This window comes from Stegodyphus dumicola, chromosome 4 (assembly GCF_044657685.1).
Source record: "Stegodyphus dumicola isolate Sdum_Otavi_A_Nest chromosome 4, ASM4465768v1".
In the NCBI taxonomy this organism is placed as follows: domain Eukaryota; kingdom Metazoa; phylum Arthropoda; class Arachnida; order Araneae; family Eresidae; genus Stegodyphus; species Stegodyphus dumicola.
In genome coordinates, this window is record NC_140771.1 from 30,997,475 (window position 1) to 31,018,515 (window position 21,041).

General features: G+C 34.3%; 1 protein-coding gene across 1 annotated transcript; it reads left to right on the forward strand.

Moving 5' to 3' along the window:
* The first annotated feature begins 293 nt into the window (after positions 1–293).
* On the forward strand, positions 294–20,591 carry LOC118181899 (uncharacterized). Its single transcript, XM_085814335.1, has 6 exons — positions 294–396; positions 1,236–1,380; positions 1,545–3,139; positions 15,910–16,021; positions 18,356–18,528; positions 20,172–20,591. The coding sequence occupies exons 1-6, from the start codon at positions 294–296 to the stop codon at positions 20,369–20,371; spliced, it is 2,328 nt and encodes a 775-aa protein (XP_085670461.1). The 3' UTR covers positions 20,372–20,591.
* The last annotated feature ends 450 nt before the right edge of the window (positions 20,592–21,041 follow it).

Genomic DNA, 21,041 nt, shown 5'->3' on the forward strand with positions numbered 1-21,041 from the left:
CTTCACTTTTAATTCCGATTAGGGTTTGTCCTCAAAGCCAGAATGCAATTCATTATTTTTAAACCCCAAGGAAAAATTGTATTCCTTAATCGAATGTAAACGGGTCGACCACGTATGCTGTGTGATGGTAGGCGTCACTTCCAAATGCGATGACAACCTTTTACTTTCCATCAACATCGATTTTATCACCGAACAGAGTCTGGAGGGTAACGCAAGGTGGTGTCCAGATGAGTTTACCTACCAATCATTAAGTGAGAGCTTTTTCGATGATAGCAAAATTCGCTCCTATATCGATGGATATTGCAAAGAACTCCATTTCTATGTCCAATGATGAAGAGTACATTACTGTCGCCACTTATTATAAAAATCCGAAGTGTTTTAAAATGCTGCTTATGAGTATGCGGCAAACTTCGTCGCTCCAGATTCCCTAATTTGTTTCTCGTCTCTGTACTGGGAAGCGGTCTTAGCTTCTATGTCCTGGGCATTCTGAAGTTCCTTCGTACTTCGTTCGTTCTTCAGTTTCTTTGTTCCGTTTTCTTATGTCTACTGCAAAATACAACTAAATGTACAAAACAGTGAATAAGAATTGTATTTTAACAATAATTACCGGAAGATTATTGTTTCTTTTCTACATTACATAGGGATTGGAGCATTTACAGTTACACAAGATCGGACAAACATGCCACCAATAGGTCGCCAAGTTTGGCCACTTTTAGCAATTTCTCTCCAAATATGGCTACAAAAATTATTGTTCAAAACCATCGCTTGTTTGCCGCAGTCTCACCAATTTGGGAAAATAGCCATTTACCTCAATGTTAAATAGCTTATCTCTGCAGCCCTGTTTTTCCGGAGATGCATTACATTCTGATGCTTTTCATGTTACATTACACAAGAGAACTACACTTTGCATATAATTTCACTACATTCATTTACATAAATACAAAATTCGTGAAATTATTAAATGAAATGGAATTTTAATGCATTTAATTTTATATTTGTTTTACATCGGCTAATTTGTAACAAGATAAACTTAAGGAAATAAAAGAATCAGAAGGGAAGAGCTTGTGGGTCACTTATGGAAAACTGTGCTCAGAGAGGATGCGTATTTAACACCTGCAGCGAAAAATCTTTCTGAATTTTTGAAATACCGTTTATTCCTATTCTATATGCTCAATAATTAAATTTTATATTCATTTTAATATAACTATACCAGTATATATTATTTTCTTTCGCAGTTGGAGAACTTATGTTTCTGACGTGGGTGATGACAGCAGTATATTTATCTGCGGGGGCTGATGATGTTCAGAGGTGCAACAAACCAATAATTGGAGAGTGCCACTGTGGAAACGATTCGGAACTGATGCCTGTTTATGTGAAAAGGTAAATTTTTTATGAAATATCACATTAATTAATTGTTATGCATATTCCTAACCCTGTAGTGCCATTAACTCAGTTTGGCGGAACAGGTTAAGTAAAGTGACCATATATATAACTATTATGCATATTACTGGCAGCTTCACTAATAACCAGTTACCTTTTTTCAGTTGCCTAAAAGTTCAGGATGATGGTTCAGAAATTTGCAGCCCTTGCCCTGATGCTTGCGAAGATTTCTCTAACTGCAAAAAATGTTCTAAAACAGCTTGTCTAACTTGTCCTCCTGGAAGGTCTGGAAAATTTTGTAAAACCGAGAATAAAAAGTTGCATCAGATTGTCACATATGCCGATTTCAAGGAAAATATTTCTACAGATATGCAAGCTATGAATACAGCTTTAGTCATTAATGCAACTTCTCATCCAAAGGAAAATGCATCGAAGCAAGAGAATCAAACCACAGTTGAGAATAATGAACCCGGAGACGTTTCCTTACACGTGAATAAAGAATACAAGAAGTCGAATGATACAATGCTTGGATATGACTTAGACTGGTCGGAGGAAATGGGAGATGAGAATATAATTGAGGATATTTTGAATAAATTACCTGTAGCAGCAAATCAGTCACCTTTTCATCGGAATAACTCAAAAAGAGATTTTGTTCTAAGTTGGCAATTAGACAGTATACTACCTGAAGATATTCACGATGATAATTATGAGTACAGTAATTCAGAGGATTATTATTACAGTCCTGAAAACATGAACTTGGATGGCACTTTAATGACTAATTACATGCGAAACAATAATGTAGAACGTAAAAAGTACAGTGAACATATAGAGGGAGAGGAATCAACTAAATTTGGAAAAAGTAAAACGAATAGAAAATTGGGACTTTGCGATGTGCTTCCTATGCTTCCCACATGCTCTCTTCTGCATTTAACTATTATGGAAACTCCTGACTTGAAACATCCTAAACTGAAATCAAAGTCCAGACCACATTCTCACATTTTTCCGCCCCATTTGATACTTTTTTCTCGCAAGAAGAGGAGTCTAGAAACGCAGATGAAAAATGAGGTTGGTTCTTCAAACCTTAAAAAAAGATCTCCTTTGCTAATAATTGGAACATACGGAGATGTCTTCTTTCGCAAAGATGAAATGAAAAATAATTATGATTGCGATGAACAAGACAGTTTTCCAAACGATTTGCCAAAGCGTGACAAAAAAGACGTTAAAATGCCAAATGAATTTAAGTTACAAAAATACGATCGAAATCCTCATCATTATCAGTCACTTGTAATTATTATCAATAAAGCCCACAATAAAAAGCATACCAGACCTGTTGAACATAACGCTACAAATGATGATTCAACCCCATTCAAATTCCAGAAGTACTTATTCTCCATAAATCCTGATGAAATCACTACGAATACCATTGTAGATCATAATAGCAGAATAAATAATAACAAAACTGGGATAAAATTTTACATCAGTAAAAGAGACGATGTTGATAAAACAATATTTAAAGAAGCCCAACACCAGCAGTCTAAAATGACAAAGAGGAAATTAAAATATGATTTAGGCACTTTGCTTGAAAATGCAATATCCAGTGATCATGAAAGTTGGCATTCTCGAAACCAGTTAGAACCACTATATGAAGATAATTTACTTCAAAAATCTATTCCTCCTTTCCCTGAAAATCAACATTATACCATCCGACATCTTTTTGAAACTGAGAATAAAAATTCTTCACTTCTCAGAATCCCATCAGGTAAGTTTTTTCCTTTGGTATTAAGTTATTTTCGAAAGACAGGTACAGGTAAAAGTATGAGGACACCAGCGATGTACAGTGGATCAATTGGTAATGCTTTCCGATACTAACTCTAAAATAAATTGCAAGCTTTATTAGCTATTATTTAACTCTAAAATAAATTGCAAGCTTTACAAAGAAAGGCTGAGGTAATGAACAACTGAAGCTTTTCAAAGGATCTATAGTTTACCTGTTATGGTACATCATGATACCACGCCGTACACCCTGCATCCAGCATTTACTATTAAAAATAATGATTAGATACAGAGATTACAATATAGTTTCGAAATATTTGAAATTCCACAAATTAAATCGAAAATCTGTTCTGATGTAACAAAAATAACAGATAAACATAATAAGTAAGAGATAAGCATAATGAGATAAATATAAGTACCGGGAACACAACGTTATATTGAACTGTAATAATAATAATAAAGAGTATCCACGAGGTTATTATAAAAGGTTATTACAGTTTATAATGTTCACAAGTAGAATCCTTTTGAACATATCCACAGGATGCAAAAATTCGTTAAATGTATACGGCATGAGGACATATACTTGACAAAGATCTAGGAAGAGAGTCGTTGCATAAGTTTTTGATATCTTGGATACTGATTTTTATCTTTCATTAGAAACCTTTGGAATGCCAAAATTTAAGTGATTATTCTCAGTTAAAGGGCATGAGAAAGTGTACTAATCAGAAGTTTCCTAGCCGTCACATATTGAGGTGTCGCAGTTCGCCGTATTTCTTGCGTAGAAATACGTGGGGAACGGTTCGTATCCTGTTATGTAGTAATTTAAGGATTTGAGCACATAGATGAGAAACTTACTATATGTGCGTCTTCTCTCCGAAGCATTATTCCACAAATCTTGCCAATATTCTGAAGCAAGTTGTTTTAGTTCGTGCTTGAAATTTGAATGAGGCCATGGAACGATGATTTAAATACCCTCTTGTTTAAGAGCTACTTCTTTGGCTAATTCGTCTTGAATACTACTTGAATTTTTGCCAGACATTGGGAATTTTGTTTTGCTGAAGCGAAGCGCTGGATGAGTAAAGATTGAGGCTATTTTCCTTATCATAGCTGGATGGCAGATAGGTTTGGTTGTTAAGTGTTGCAGCTTGTAATACTTGAAGGACTTTCATGTAAGTGCATTCCATTTCAGCACTGATTGATAGTCGAAGAGTACCAGTAAATTGTTAAGAGCTATATTTGAAGCTGTGCGATACTCTCGAGTAATGCAAAGAATAAAAGGCCTTTGAATGAATTTAACCATTTAATCTTTCTCACTATCATTGGTTGTGCCCAAATTCTGCTTCCGTAATTTACCATTTTTGATATAACGGTTTTAAAAGATTCGGTGTTATATGCGGATTTAAGCCCCAGTTATATCCATGCATGTATATCATAGAAGTTAGCTATTGAAATTGTACGAAGTTTAATATTGTGTAGATGAGGAATCCAGGAGAATTACTTTTCGATTATTAATCCAAGGTACTTCTTGTATTCACAAATATTTTGGTTATCAATTTTCAGAGCTATGTTATGTTTCGCCCTGGTTTATGGATTACTAAGACTTGAGACTGACTATGTGAGATTTGAAGTTTTTGAAATTTGCAAAGTTGGTTAAATATCTGAAGTTTTCGTTACAATTATCCTGTAAAACGTATCTGGTACGACCGCTTGTGATAAAAGCAATATCGTCTGCATAAGAAACAATTTTTGAGTGTTTTGACTATGGATATGCAATGATGTTTTTAAAACTGATTTTCCAGAAAATTGCACTCATGAAAGACTCCTGGAAACATCCTTTGAATTCATTGCGCACAATTTCAGTGTTATTGTAAAGAATCGTATACTTTTCCTGTTTCCGAAATAATCTTGAATAATTAGGAATAAATTTTGAGGGTACTTAACACAGAGATCGTTGTATGTTTGCGGAATGTCATTGCAATGACGGATTATAGTTTGAGTTGGGGAATCTTCGATTGGATCATTAGAAACTTTAGAAAAGGACTCTTTAGAAAGATAGAGTCGAGAATTTCATTTAGGGCTGAGAGAATGGTATCTTGAATGTACCTAAGAATGAAAAAAAAATTTACTCGTTAAGAAGATTAATAAAACAGTGTACTTTTACCTGCTGTATAATGCATTACTATGTAAAAATACTCGTGAAGAAATAGATTGAAAATACGAGTATATTTTATTTGTACATGCTGTATAATGCATTTCTGTAATAATATAGTTATGTAATAATATGGTACAAAGTTTTGGTCTATCAAGTACTGGTAAATGCATAGTGTATAGGTATAATGTACAGGTATTCGAAGCACACATTAGTTTCATGAGTTGTAATCACTTTTGTATAATGTTTTAATAACTGAGCTCAACAGAACATGCAAGCAGACTTGAGAGAAATTCAATTTTTGAAGGTTTAAATATTTTGCTACTGGCGATCTTATATAACGTGTCATAAATTTCTTTATTATTTGAACAATAATTATGCCAACTTTTTAATTTAGCTTCAAGAGTTGTCTTTTTATATATTGCATTTTTTTAAAAATTAATCTAGGCTTTGTGCCTTAATTCATTGTAAGTAATCGATTTCATTTTCCATTTCAATGCTCTCGTCTCTTCTGAGTGTGTAGCCCTTTAGTCCACCAATTTATATGAAAACGGAGTTTTACAGATGTTACTGGGAAGGTACTTTCACAGATTTCTTGAATTATTGTTATATATACTTCTTTCATTTTAGTAATTTTGAAAAGTTTCATTAAAACCGATGTTGAATTCTCTTTAATTTCAAAAGTAATATATTTATGATATGAGCGGGAGTTGTCTTCAATTTTGCGTTTTGAAATCGAATTAATCAGGAAAGAAACTACAAGATTTATACACCCTCTCCCATACATCGTTTCTGTTGGTAAGCATATAGTGATGGACTGTCGCCAATAGCACGATAAACTGTATGAACTGGAAACCCTGAAAAAGAGTTAACTGTGTAACTCTCTTATTCTTTACACTTTACTTTTCTCACTCCTTCAGGATAGGACAGTGATATGATACTCACTATAATATTACTCCTTTTTCAATATGTATTTGGAATACTAACGAATTTTTATCTATTTTTCATGTATTAATAAAGAATGTGTTTTGTGATCTTACAATTTCCGTCTACACCTATTTTGGATTACAAGTTAATTAGATATGATCTCGCTTGATGCTGCGCTGGATACAAGGTAAGAAGAATCATTTTGCTCTCTATTTTTATTAATTTGTTGTGAAATTTCGAGGCTATAAAATGTTTTACAACAAAAGATTATGAGACTGATGAATAGATCATAGCTAATTAAATAATAATAAAGAAAAAATTGTAAAAGCTAAATTCTAGTTTCATATTAAAACCGAAAATAAATTTTTCAACGATACAAAAATGTTGAAGTCAAGTCAAATGCAAATTGCAAAACTGAATTCCTGTAATTACTCAACATGGAAATTCAAAATGCAAATGCTGCTAATAAAGGAGGATCTTTACGATGTAATCGAAGATGTACCTCCAAGCCCCATTACAGAACAATGGAGTAAACGGGATCGGCAATGTCGCGCGATGATAAATTTATTTATCAATACAGCCAAATAATTCACATTAAACATGAAACTACTGCTAAAGCCACCTGGGAAAAACTCAGGCAGGTGAATGAAAGGTCTAATCTTTCAAGTAAACTATTTCTTTTGCGAAAGCTTTACAGTTTGAAGCCTGAAGAAAACGGAAATATGCAAACACATATAAATACATTACTGGAGTTAGTCGATAAACTCAAATCAATAGGTGAGAACATAAAAGACGAACAGGTTTCGGCACTTTTGCTTTGTTCAATGCCTAGTTCTTACGATACGCTCATTACGGCTCTTGAAGCCAGAGCAGAATCGGAACTGAATCCAGAATTCTTAAAAGGGAAATTAATTGACGAATTTAACAAGAGAGTTGAAAATAATTCATCAGATTATAAGGCATTTAAAGCCTCATTTCAAAACAACACAAAGAGAGAAAAGTTTTGCTCATATTGTCATAAAAATAACCATTTTAGATCAGAGTGTTATCTAAAATCGAAACAAAAAAATGAACCGCGACAAAACTCAAAGAAAACATACGCGGATTCTAAAACACGCCAAGCAAAGAATGTCGGTAACCTCGCGATGAATCAACAACAAACAAAAATTAAAACACCGGAAATCGAAGCCAGATGTGACAGCGTCGCTCTGTCTATTAACTACACCGTACATCAATCATCCGAGAGTTTTATTTTCGACAGCGGAGCAAGTAATCACCTGGTAAATAATAAGAAATATTTCACGGAATGTAAACCCATAAATCCGTCAGATATTATAACTGCGAATGGGCAATGTATTAAATCAACGGCGATAGGAACTGTCCGTTTTAAAACATTAAATGCTAAACAAAAAATAACTGAAGTTCTCTTATCGGAAGTTTTATACGCTTCTGAATTAGAAACGAATTTAATCTCAATTAAGAAAATAACGGAAAAAGGACATACATCGTTTCTGTTGGTATGCATATAGTGATGGACTGTCGCCAATAGCACGATAAACTGTATGAACTGGAAACCCTGCAAAAGAGTTAACTGTGTAACTCTCTTATTCCTTAACCTTTACTTTTCTCACTCCTTCAGGATAGGACGGTGATATGATACTCACTATAATATTACTCCTATTTCAATATGTATTTGGAATACTAACGAATTTTTATCTATTTTTCATGTATTAATAAAGAATGTGTTTTGTGTTCTATTTGAAGTAATAAATTCTATTTTCTATTCGGTTCTATTTGAAGGAAATAAATGTATGATCGCGAAAGGAGATCAGATTATTCTAGAATGTCATGCAACTAATAATCTTTACCAAATTAAACCAATAGACAGGAATAATGAACCATCAGTTCATTTAGATTTCGGTGCAAAAATGAGAACTGTGTTCAACTTTGGCATAGACGCCTTGGTCACAGAAACGATGACGCAATCAAGCAACTTGTAAACAAAGAACTCGCTGAAGGAATTAAACTAGATAATTGTAAACATGATACAAAATGCATTCAGTGCATAAAATGTAAAGTAACTGATTTTCTGTATCCCAAAGAATCGAAATTCAGAGCATCTAAACCGCTAGAACTCGTTCACACTGATGTTTTAGGACCAGTACAAACACCGTCTGTCAGTGGATACCTATACTTCGTAACTTTTATTGATGATTACAGCAGGTTCACAATGATTTACCTAATGAAAAAGAAAAATGAAGTAATTTCTAAACTAAAACAATTTATTGCTCTTACAAACAATAAATTCGGGAGAAAGGTAAAAACCCTAAGAAGTGATAACGGTGGTGAGTACACAAGTAAGGAACTTGAAGAATATCTTATAAAACATGGTATAAATCACCAGCTTACTGTACCGTATTGTACAGCACAAAATGGAGTCAGTGAACGCAAAAATAGGGTTTGATGGAGATGACAAGATGTCTTTTAACTGACTCAGGTCAACCTCACAGATACTGGGCAGAAGCAGTGCTGACTGCAAATTATTTACAGAATCGTATGCCTACAAAACCAAATGCAAAAACTCCATACGAATTATGGAATAACAAGAAACCCAACCTCTCTCATCTGAGGACTTTCGGGTGCAAGGCTTTTGCTTACATCCATAAATCTAAAAGAGGTAAATTGGATGATACTGCTATAGAAGGAATACTCGTCGGTTACGACAGCAGAAGTAAAGGCTACAGAATCTTAATTCCTGGAGACAAAATTATAATAAGTCGATCTGTACGATTTATTGAAGACACTGGAACTAACGAGCCTGTAAGCATCTCTTTAAGCCAGGATGAAGAAAATCCTAAGGAAGAAAGCTCAGAACGGGAAGAAATTAAAATAGAAGAACCCGAAGAAGAAGAAATATCAGAACACGAAGAAGAAGAACCTTTGGAAGTCAGAAGATCGAACAGACTCACAAAAGGTAAACCTCCTGATCGCTACGGATTCCATGCCAAATATCCAATCCCCTCCGAACCCAAAACTTGGAAGGAAATTCAAAGTTTGAAAGAAAATGAAAAGAGAAAATGGCTTACAGCTGTTCGAGAAGAAATCAATTCACTAGAAGAAAACAACACTTGGGAATTAGTTGATTTACCAAAAGAAAGAAAACCAATAGGATGCAAATGGTCTTTCGAGACAAAGCTCAATGCAGAAGGAAAAATTGAAAGATACAAAGCCAGATTAGTCGCTAAAGGATTTAGCCAGAAGTTTGGATCTGACTATGATGAAACCTTTGCTTCTGTAGTAAAATACACAACGCTACGAGCCTTCCTATGTGCAGCTTCGTATAAGAACATGTCTGTCAGACATATCGATGTCAAAACAGCTTTCCTTCATGGAGAACTAGAAGAAGAAATTTACATGACTCAACCCGAAGGATACTTAAAAGCTGGAAATGAAAATAAAGTTTGCAAGCTGAAGAAATCTATATATGGTTTAAAATAAGCCGCTAGAGCTTGGAATCTGAAAATTGGAAAAATACTTCTAAACATGTCATTTAAACAAAGTAAAGCAGACCCATGCTTGTTTTTCAAAAACATCAATGGAAAATTCACGTATATAATATTATATGTAGATGATATGCTTGTAGGAAGTGAAAGAGAAGAAGATGTAATGGAAACAATCCAACAATTGAACGCTAAATTCGAAATCAAAAACCTAGGAGAAGTCACCTACTACCTCGGCATAAACATTGAAAGATTTAAAGATGGAACTTTTGCCATAAACCAAAAGAATAAAATCGAAGAAATAGTTCAAAAGTTTCGACTTCAGAACGAAAAACCAACATATACGCCAATGGAAACAAACTACTGCAAACTAGAAGATGAAGATGATCTTCAAGAGGATAATACAGAATATAGACAAGCAGTATGGGCATTATTATATATTGCAACAATCAGCAGACCAGATATAGCATGTGCAGTCAATCTACTGAGTAGAAGAAACGAAAAACCTCGCAACACAGATTGGAATGCTGTCAAGAAAATCATTCGATACTTGCATACAACTAAAGACTTTAAATTGGTCTTTAACAGAATTCAAGAACCTATACTAACTGCATATTCGGATGCAGATTGGGTAAATGACAGAACATCAAGAAAATCCATTATCGGATACATATTCAAACTAGGAAATAACTGCGTTTCATGGAGCAGCAAAAGGCAAAACTGCATTGCATTATCTTCAACTGAAGCAGAATATATTGCGGCAGCTAATATAGCACAAGAAGCACAGTGGCTGTTAAATTTGCTTAAAGATCTAGGACTAAAACAAAATCTGCCGATTACTCTCTATGAAGATAACAAATCATGCATCAAACTATCACAAACGGAGAAAAATAGCTCCAGAACAAAGCATATAGACGTGAAATACCACTACTTGCTTGAACTTCAACAAAACGGGATCCTGAGCCTAGACTACTGCAGAAGCTCCGACATGATTGCGGATCTATTCACCAAACCACTAGGCAAGCCTGTGTTCGAGAAACTTCGAGAATCGCTGCAAATGGCGATCTTGCTCATCAAGTAGGGGTGTTGGTATGCATATAGTGATGGACTGTCACCAATAGCACGATAAACTGTATGAACTGGAAACCCTGCAAAAGAGTTAACTGTGTAACTCTCTTATTCTTTACACTTTACTTTTCTCACTCCTTCAGGATAGGACAGTGATATGATACTCACTATAATATTAACTCCTTTTTCAATATGTATTTGGAATACTAACGAATTTTTATCTATTTTTCATGTATTAATAAAGAATATGTTTTGTGATCTTACAATTTCCGTCTACACCTATTTTGGATTACAAGTTAATTAGGTATGATCTCGCTTGATGCTGCGCTGGATACAAGGTAAGAAGAATCATTTTGCTCTCTATTTTTATTAATTTGTTTTGAAATTTCGAGGCTATAAAATGTTTTACAACAAAAGATTATGAGACTGATGAACAGATCATAGCTAATTAAATAATAATAAAGAAAAAATTGTAAAAGCTAAACTCTAGTTTCATATTAAAACCGAAAATAAATTTTTCAACGATACAAAAATGTTGAAGTCAAGTCAAATGCAAATTGCAAAACTGAATTCCTGTAATTACTCAACATGGAAATTCAAAATGCAAATGCTGCTAATAAAGGAGGATCTTTACGATGTAATCGAAGATGTACCTCCAAGCCCCATTACAGAACAATGGAGTAAACGGGATCGGCAATGTCGCGCGATGATAAATTTATTTATCAATACAGCCAAATAATTCACATTAAACATGAAACTACTGCTAAAGCCACCTGGGAAAAACTCAGGCAGGTGAATGAAAGGTCTAATCTTTCAAGTAAACTATTTCTTTTGCGAAAGCTTTACAGTTTGAAGCCTGAAGAAAACGGAAATATGCAAACACATATAAATACATTACTGGAGTTAGTCGATAAACTCAAATCAATAGGTGAGAACATAAAAGACGAACAGGTTTCGGCACTTTTGCTTTGTTCAATGCCTAGTTCTTACGATACGCTCATTACGGCTCTTGAAGCCAGAGCAGAATCGGAACTGAATCCAGAATTCTTAAAAGGGAAATTAATTGACGAATTTAACAAGAGAGTTGAAAATAATTCATCAGATTATAAGGCATTTAAAGGCATTGAACAAACACCCGAAACTTCATTATGAATGACAAGATAGTGTAAACTGAAGTCTCTACAAATAATGTGTGGAGCTTGAAAGGAAGACAAGATGGTTTCTAAATCCTGCAGCAATAGAGTAATAGTTTCAGAGGCAGATGACTAAACACTTGAAGTAAGTAACCGGGAGTTGGAACAATTAGGACAGATTGTAATTAGGTCTCTTCAGGCTCTCATTAGGATTGGGTGCCATTTATGATTGAAACCGATGATAGCTGCTTTGAGATGTTTAGGAGACTGAGAAGAATATTGAAAAACGTTTCGAAGAAAGACCTTGGACTGGTCCTTATTTTCCGTTCAATACAATAGGCTCCTTGGATGAAAATAAAGTCTTTATGGTTTGGGATTTGAATTCTGCAAGATGGTCAGATGCTGTTTTTGCCTTTTGTAAGTTGATTTGGAGAATGTAAACTGAAGAAAATAGCATATAGTTTTTAGCAAGGTTGGAGGTAGTAGGTTTTATACATTACTGTACATACTAAAATCTTGAGTAGGACCGTTGTTCTTTAAATTGCGTTCTTGCTTGTTAACTGCAACTGAAGAATTTTCAGTTCTGAATGTTGACTTCATGCCGGGTAGTGGCTTTGTCAGGATATAATAATTTGTTGAGTTGACTCCTATAAGTCTGGCATAATCTTCCTTGAGCGCTGTGATCAGTAGACAATGAAGAACGAGTTTCTTGCTTACTGTGCGAGCACAATTTACACAGCCTTTTATGTTTGAGGAACACTCTTTGTGAAAGTTGTTTTGCGCAAATGGAACAGAAGGGAGAATTCTGACAATTACGACTATTGTGTTCAAGACCCTGGCAGTGAATATAACGTGCATGTGAAATGTTAGGACGGAAAGAACACTATGAATCCTATGAAGACGCTTTATGAAGTAAAACAGCCACAAGAATCTCAGAAAATTTCTAGAATCCAATTATTTGTAGTTTTAGATCGGCGAATTGGAGAACATGGAGGGATATCAAGATTATTATTTGATGTAATTCTCAGAAAGGCCGGTTTCTGCTGAAGAGGATACATTAAATACTGTTTGCCTAGTACTTTTGGGTTCTGAAGTACGAAAAATCGCGCAGGTGAGGTTTCAATGATTGAGCGGTGTAAATGTTCTAAGTCTGTTTTCTTTCGAAAATGATTAAAAGCTCTTTAGACTTAGTAGCATTATTGATACGAATACCCAGTTTTTTGTGGATTAATTGCTGAACTTAGTTGATATCTTATATCGTCATGTGTTCTCTCTGAATCTTTAGGTGTTAGGAATAAAATAGGATCTATGATTTGATCTTTTGGAGCCTTTTTTGGAGGAATAATTTTGGCTGAAGCAATGGTGTAGGAATTTGGGGATTGTTCTACAAAGTTTGTTTCGATAAATTTTTAACTCGTTGTTATTATTGCTGCAAATGTTCCCTCACTTCAGAAATAACTGAAGTGTTTGAATGTTGAAGACAGTTGCTCTCTCAGTCCCTTCCTGCTTTTCTAGAGTATTTTCTTGATCTGCCACTATTTGACGAAGAGCTGATAAATGGCCAGAAATAACTTTTTGTTCTTGGTTTCCAGAAATAACTTTATATTTTTAAGTTTTCTATTTTTGCAGATATATAGTTGGTCTTTAATTTCATCAAGTTTTCGTCGTAGGTTGTTGAATCATGTGATATAAGATTGAAATCGGGGAGCAAAAGATACATTTTTAAATTTTCAACGATTGATGGCATTTTAAATAGATGGTAGGATAATGATAGATTTATACAGACAAGGAGTGCATCAGCCAAGTTTGGAACAGACAAAATAGAAAACAGCGAGACACCGGCCATGTGTATCTTAAGCGAACCATTTAAAGATACTTTCGGCCCCCGCATTACTCAAAAATTAGATCAAATCTACAAACTTGTAATTTTGTATGTCTAATAGAGCTCATTTGAACGAATTGGAACAAATAGAATCCCAAATTTCATTAATCTACTTCTTATAGTTATGGAAAGCGTCATTTTTATCACTCACTCACTGACTCACTCATCAAAAACCTAGACCACTTCTAAATGACTTATATACTTTAAATCTGGCATTAAGGTGGCATTGGGCATATACAAAGAAAAAAATCAAAATTTCAAAAAACTACATTATCTCGAGGTTAAACCAAATAATACTCATAACGAGCATTTGACAACGTCACCAATAGATGGCGTTGCACCGATTGCAGGTTTCCGCGCCGCTCAAATGCCGAAAGTGAAGAATTGCCAGAGTTTTGCCAAAAGTGAAGAATAAAAACCTTTTTATAATAAATGAAATGATAGCGCAGAGCACTACCAGCTCCTTTTTCATTTTGGTAGTGGGTTCGGGCTCAACTACAGCGACAAACTAACTACAGGCGATATCGCGAAAAGAACGTAAACAGTTTTTCAAACGATAAAAGCGTTGCAGTTCAGTAACTCAAATTTATGTAACGAAACAGATGCGAGACGCAAATAAAACAGCAGAAAAAAAAAAAAAAAAAAAGAAAAGAAACGTGAAATCTGTACTTTAAAATAAGATTTTGAACATTTATATTGTTTAATAATTAAAAATAGCTGTTTAAACTTATTGCTTACGTTTTTACATCTCTTTAAAAATCTAAAACTTAGAAAAAAAAAAAAACAGTGCAGTGTAACAGTGTAAAACAAGAAAATAAAAATTGAAGATTGCGTATTTATTTAGACGCTTTTTCATGTAAGTGTCTCAATAAGAACATAACCTTTGATTTGGCTTTTCAAAAAATATTGACATCATAACAATAACATTAATGTGAAAAAAAGGGGACAAGTTCGGAAGAAGCCACTGACAAAAGAGTTGAGATCTAATGGATGGCAAGTTCCATAGCAGTTTCTTTAATAATAGCTGTACGAACTTATAACGTTCTTCAAGAACACAGTTGTTGACAGGTCATGTTCCTGAACAGATTCAGACTTAGGGATACTCCTTTCTGCAAATGCGGAGAGGAAGGCGACACGGACAATTATTACTTCCATTGTGTACATACAAGAACCTGCCACTTGAAGAAACCAGCGGACTGTGCCTGGGCAATGTGGACATCTAACACACTCAAAAACAGAATAGCCCTTGATAAAATAGAGAAAATCTCACACTGCCTAAGCAGAAACAACCGTGAATAATATTATGTTTGAAATGTTCAGAACTTAAAGCAGATAACCAGCATAACGCTTAGTGACTGCAGTTATCAATATGTAAAAACTGTTATACTTTGGAGTCTTCCCCGTTTGGTTCCTGTCCGTGGTCGGAAGCCATCATAGCGGTGCACTCACTCACTCGCTCATTTTAAAAACAATTTATTGCTTTCTTTGATATCAGATTTCTAACTGGAGAAGTCAAACTTTTTGAACGTAATTTATTGACAATTAAAACTTGCTGAGTACCCAAGTCATATATCCTAAGTCATCCTTTCGAGATATAAAAACCACACATCCAATTTCTTCACTCCACTGAGAAGAACGAGAGATATAAAACTATCGCATTTCCTTTTTGACTCGCTGCACTATTAAATTATAAGCTGTCGTTGACAGAAAATACATAAATAATGTGATCTCATCTGCCATCACTGGTGTTACCCTATTAATTTTTCTTACGCTTTTTGTATTTTCGATAGACATTTTTGTTTTATACTGATGGTTTGTGATAGTAATTTTTTATGATACTTTAATATATTAATTTAACTTCACGTTTAGAGAAGGTCCAATTAATCTACAATTCGATAAATCGGGAAATGACTGCGTAAAATTTCGTTGAGATAAATTTTGGAACTTAAATCATGGTATAAAATAATTAGGAACACAGAGAAAAATGAGGTGATACAAATCCTGTAGTATCGCTCAAATCGATTACGTAGGTTTTTTATAATATATTTAATTATAAAGCTTTCTAAAATAAAAATAATCGCATCTCTTCACTTTAAGGTACCGAACAGAAGCTGCGCATTAAACGGCAAGCCCCACATGATGACTGGTGTTCTTTTCCAACTGGAACGAAGCATGGAGATTTAGACTGCACGGTGTGGTCCTATCAAAAGTAAGTAACGTTCCAATCCTGCGTCATTTTCTTAATTTTCATTATTTATACCCAGTATTGTTTTCGCTTGGCATATAAATCCCTCTCCCCCTCCAAAAAAGAAAATATAAGACAAAATATATAGTATAGTTATGCAGAGTGATTTTAAATTGTTTTTACAAATTAAGAGGGATGATAGTACTCATTCAGATAAGCAATAATTACCATAGAACATAGGGTTGCATTCCACTCTGAGAGGCAGAAAAGAGGAATAGATTTCAACCAGAACTTACAACAGTGTTAGGAGAGAGAATGAAAGAGATCAAAAGTTGGACAATGACAAAATCTCACAGAGTGCACAAAACGGATAAAACCAAAAACTTAGCGTTCGAGTGTTAATTCCAGCTCAAACTTTGATGGCAAACACTTCTGTGATTTAGAAGGTCTGAACCTCGCAAACGATTGCAACAAGTTAATTAGCAAACCAAGGGCTGAATATTATCAACTAACTCCACCTCACGGTAGTTTTGATACTATTTCAATGTAGCAACATTTTTACCTTTGCCATCATCTATCCTGTCCTCCTGAGCTTACTGTGCTGCGCTCATTCTACTAGAAGCGCCCTTCTATGGGATACGAAGTTCTGACAACCGAAATACAGCATGAACTTTTCATTTTAATCTCGGCATACAGCGGAAGTTGGACTTGGTTGAAAATATTCAATCCTTGATTAGACTCGTTGCAATCGTTTGCGAAGTTGAGACCTTCCGAAACAAACATGTGCATATGAGTATTTGCCATCAGAGCTCGAATTAACACTCGAACATCAAGTTTTCGGTTTTATCCGTTTTGTGAACTCTCTGTGAGTTTTTCCCTAAAGTCATTGCCCAACTTTTGGTCTCTTTCACTCGCTCTGCTAACACTGTTGTAAGTTCAGGTTGAAATCTAATATTCCTCTTTTCTGCCTCTTAGAGTAGTGGAATACGACCCTATGTTCTATGGTAATTATTGTTCATCTGGATGAGTACTATCATCTCTTTTAGGTTGCAAAAACAATTTAGAATCACCCTGTATATAAAAAGTTAAGCGCAATTTAGTTGAACTTAATTTTTTATATATAGGGTGATTCTAAATTGTTTTTGCAACTTAAAAAAAGATGATAGTACTCATCCAGATGAGCAATAATTACCATAGAACATAGGGTCGTATTCCATTCTGAGAGGCAGAAAAGAGGAATATTAGATTTCAGCGAACTTAACTTTCTATATTAGGCGCAATTTAGTTGCCTGAAGATCGTTTTATACAGGTTTTAGTTTCTTAATTACTGATGTTACATGTACTTTCGACCCGATTAATAGCATTGCTTAATTAACAGTTTAGTTTTAATGTTACATAATACCCGATTAATAGCATCTCTTATACATCTGTTATAGTCCAAACTATAACGCCCATTCGCCAAATCCTGGGTAAGGAGAATCATCATCCAACACCCTTTTGGTTCGGGCGCCACTGTAGAAACATTAGGTATTTTTTTTTAAAACGGCAAGATGAAAAATTAGCAAACGCCTTCGCCGGGAATCGAACCATAGACCTCCGGAATACCGGCCCAGCGTGCAGAACCACTACACTACCAAAGCACGCTAGGAAGGCGGGAGAGATTCCTTACAATATGAGCCCACCTTAGAAAGTCCTCCACAAATGCATCTCTATCCTTAAGTAAGTAGCCCTAATGCACTTGGTCACTTTAAACTAAATAAACAGTCAGGAAAATATATAACTTTCAGACATGTGATTTTGAAAACTACAGATGAGAGAATGGATTTTTTTCTACTCTTAAGACAACACATGTGTAAAATGAATATGGGCCAGTTTTCCTTAGAAAAACCTCCAAAAAGGCATTATTCTGCTTAAGCAGACATCCTTAATGTGCTTCGCCGTCATTTTATTATCTTACAAAAGGCTGAGTTTTTGGAGGCATTTCTATGGGAAACTAGCTTGTATTTGTACTGTGGTGAGGAAATTGATAAAAACCTCAGACAACCAGTTTAATCAAATGCAGAAAATAGAACCCACAAAAGAACATTTATTAGCAACGTTAGCCTTTCGTGACTTCAGCCCCTTAGCCTATCTTAATCTATTTGATTTGATTAATGTCTGTAACTTGAATCAAGGATTTATTGATAAACTAACTACTCAACAGATTTTAACAAACTTTATTAAACATCATGTCTACAGCATCCGATATTATCCACGGTTTAAAGTATTCGAGGATAGTGGCGGAATTAAAATATTTTCATCAGTTTTCTTTGAACGTAGTTCTTTCAGCATCATGAAATGAAAGTTCAATTTCCGCAGGAGATGTGTTTTGAAATGTCATCCAGGATACCTGTACCATGGAAAAGACGAAGCCCGATTCACCTGCGCTCGCAAAACAGGGAAGTGGATTCCTGATATGGAAGCCTGCACTGCCGATTCTAACACGAGTCATCATAAAAGGGCACCGCATCACAGCCATGGCCTCGACAGAAGTAAGCTTTTCTCTAAGCAGGCTGATCGTAACTTTATTAGATAGGAAAATCAACCATCTGTATCTAAATCTAGTTCGATAAGTTTGGTAACAACTGCAAAAAATATATTCCAAAATCTTAAATATTCGCAGAATTTCTCTGAAAATTTGTTCCTATTTATCTTTTGCATGCTAAGAGAAAATAAATGCTCACAGATGTATGCACTTAAAAGAAAAAAAAAAGGAAAAATCTGAAAGGTTAGATTTTAAATTACTCCTAAGGGGCGTTTTTTTAACAGTTTGTGTGCTACCTTTATTTATTAAATATCATGTTCTTCGCCCTTAAACCATACAATTCAGTTAAATAAAGAGCAATATAGCAAAATAATTTTAAATTGAGCATATCCTTTAGAATTTCCGATACACAGTCTCACGCGTTAGAAATAAAAATATTTTTTTTCTGTACAACGTTGCCACTGCTCGCTTTGAAATCTTGAGTTTGTCAATCAGAAATTCGTTAAAGTTTTACAAACTATGAAATCGATAATAAAACAACTTCCAAATTTCAAATTTTGGCTTAAAGATGTCCATATTCGCAGTAGGATTACGTCATTCATAATTCGATGACTCTAGGTAACGTTGTTTTGTCACAATGCGAGAAACATATATATATACATTTATGCAAATTCTTCATTATTTAATTTCTTCAAATATAATACAAGGCGATAATATTTGGTGGCAACAATTTGAAAAGTGATACAGCCTTTTAAAGCTTTCAACGCAAAATGCTAAAACGAAAATGCTAAACGCAATTTCAACTAAACTTTGAAGACTGCAATTCTTTGGAACATCATCAATGAGTTGTTTTCGGCCTCAATGATGTATATTCAGTTCATTGAATAAAATACAAATCATCCAGTTAGTTGTCGTTTTCAAATTTAGCGACGCACGTTTTCAGTTCAGCAATCAGCTTGTAGGCTTACTCTTCAGTTTCGTTTAGGCGACTCTGTGAACTGTATATGGCCTGCGGATTGGATAAACTACTTTGAACTAAACTTTGAAGACTGCAATTCTTTGGAACATTATCAATGAGTTGTTTTCGGCCTCAATGATGTATATTCAGTTCATTGAATAAAATACAAATCATTCAGTTAGTTGTCGTTTTCAAATTTAGCGACGCACGTTTTCAGTTCAGCAACCAGCTTGTATGCTTACTCTTCAGTTTCGTTTACACGACTCTGTGAACTGTATATGGCCCGCGGATTGGATAAATCTCATCGAAAGAAAAGCAAATTATTGAAAACACGTACCTTTCTATTCTTGTCGAACAAATTACGGTTACCACATAAAAATGATTGATTATCTTACATTTATTTTCATACAATGACTGACATGCCTTTCATAACTTAATTATTTATAAAAATTGAAATTGAAAAAAAATTGTACAAAATGTAACCTGAAGGACCGGCAATAAAATGGGAACGTCTCATTTAAGATGGTACATACAGTCATCCTAGAATTAACCAAACATCTCTAAGCTATTAATATTAAAACTGAAACCCCTTCTACATGTTAAAATTCATCGGCAGATTTTGTACTTATACAGCTCTAAGTTTTGAATTCCTGTTCCTTATTAATTTTGAATTCATAATTATTTCCCAACAGGCAAAAATCAGCATGGAGACAAATCTGAAAATGAACTGGCCTACAGTAATACTCTGGACGCTAAAGAATCAAAAGCACATACAAAAGGAAAGCCGACTACAGTAATGCATGGCAACCGTGCAGAAACCAAGCAAAAATCTGCTCCTAATAAACAATTAAGCGTCACATCTGTACCACTAGCAGAAGATATAAAGCTCTAAAAGGGAAATGGGACAAAATCATCCGAAGATAAAGAACATGAATTAGGTTTAGAATAACTTATAAATTAAAAGAAATGCTTGAGCAGAATGCTTTATAGAACATGATCTGAAATAATAGTGAACATTGTAACTAATTTTCAAACTACTTATTTTTAATATGAAAATAATAAATTAATATTTTATTTTTAGGGATCCATTGGTAATAAAATGTATACCATTATTCTGTTCTGAATTATTTGTTTCACATACTATAAGCTGAACAACGAACTTTAGCAACTTTACTCATATTTTATAATTTAGAACAAGATTTCTTAACTGAATCAGTTAATCAATTAAGTAATATTTTTTTTCTATACAGTGTAATTAATTCAAGCAATCTTCCCATTTTTGTAAAGTACAACTAAACTCCCTAATTATACAGGACGATTCCTTCACTGGGAGCCTCAGGTATTGTTTATAAAGAACTGTATTATGAAGAACAATTGTATTACTAAAATTTATGACTCAGATTGACTATCTTTGACGACGTAAATCAGAACCTGATCATACTCTATAAGTAAAATTGTCTTCTTTTACATCCAAGGATATATGAATGCGTTTCTTCAAGTCCTGCACTACTTTTTCTAAAAATGTCGAAATTTATGACTTGAGTCTCTTGTCATATAGCGGT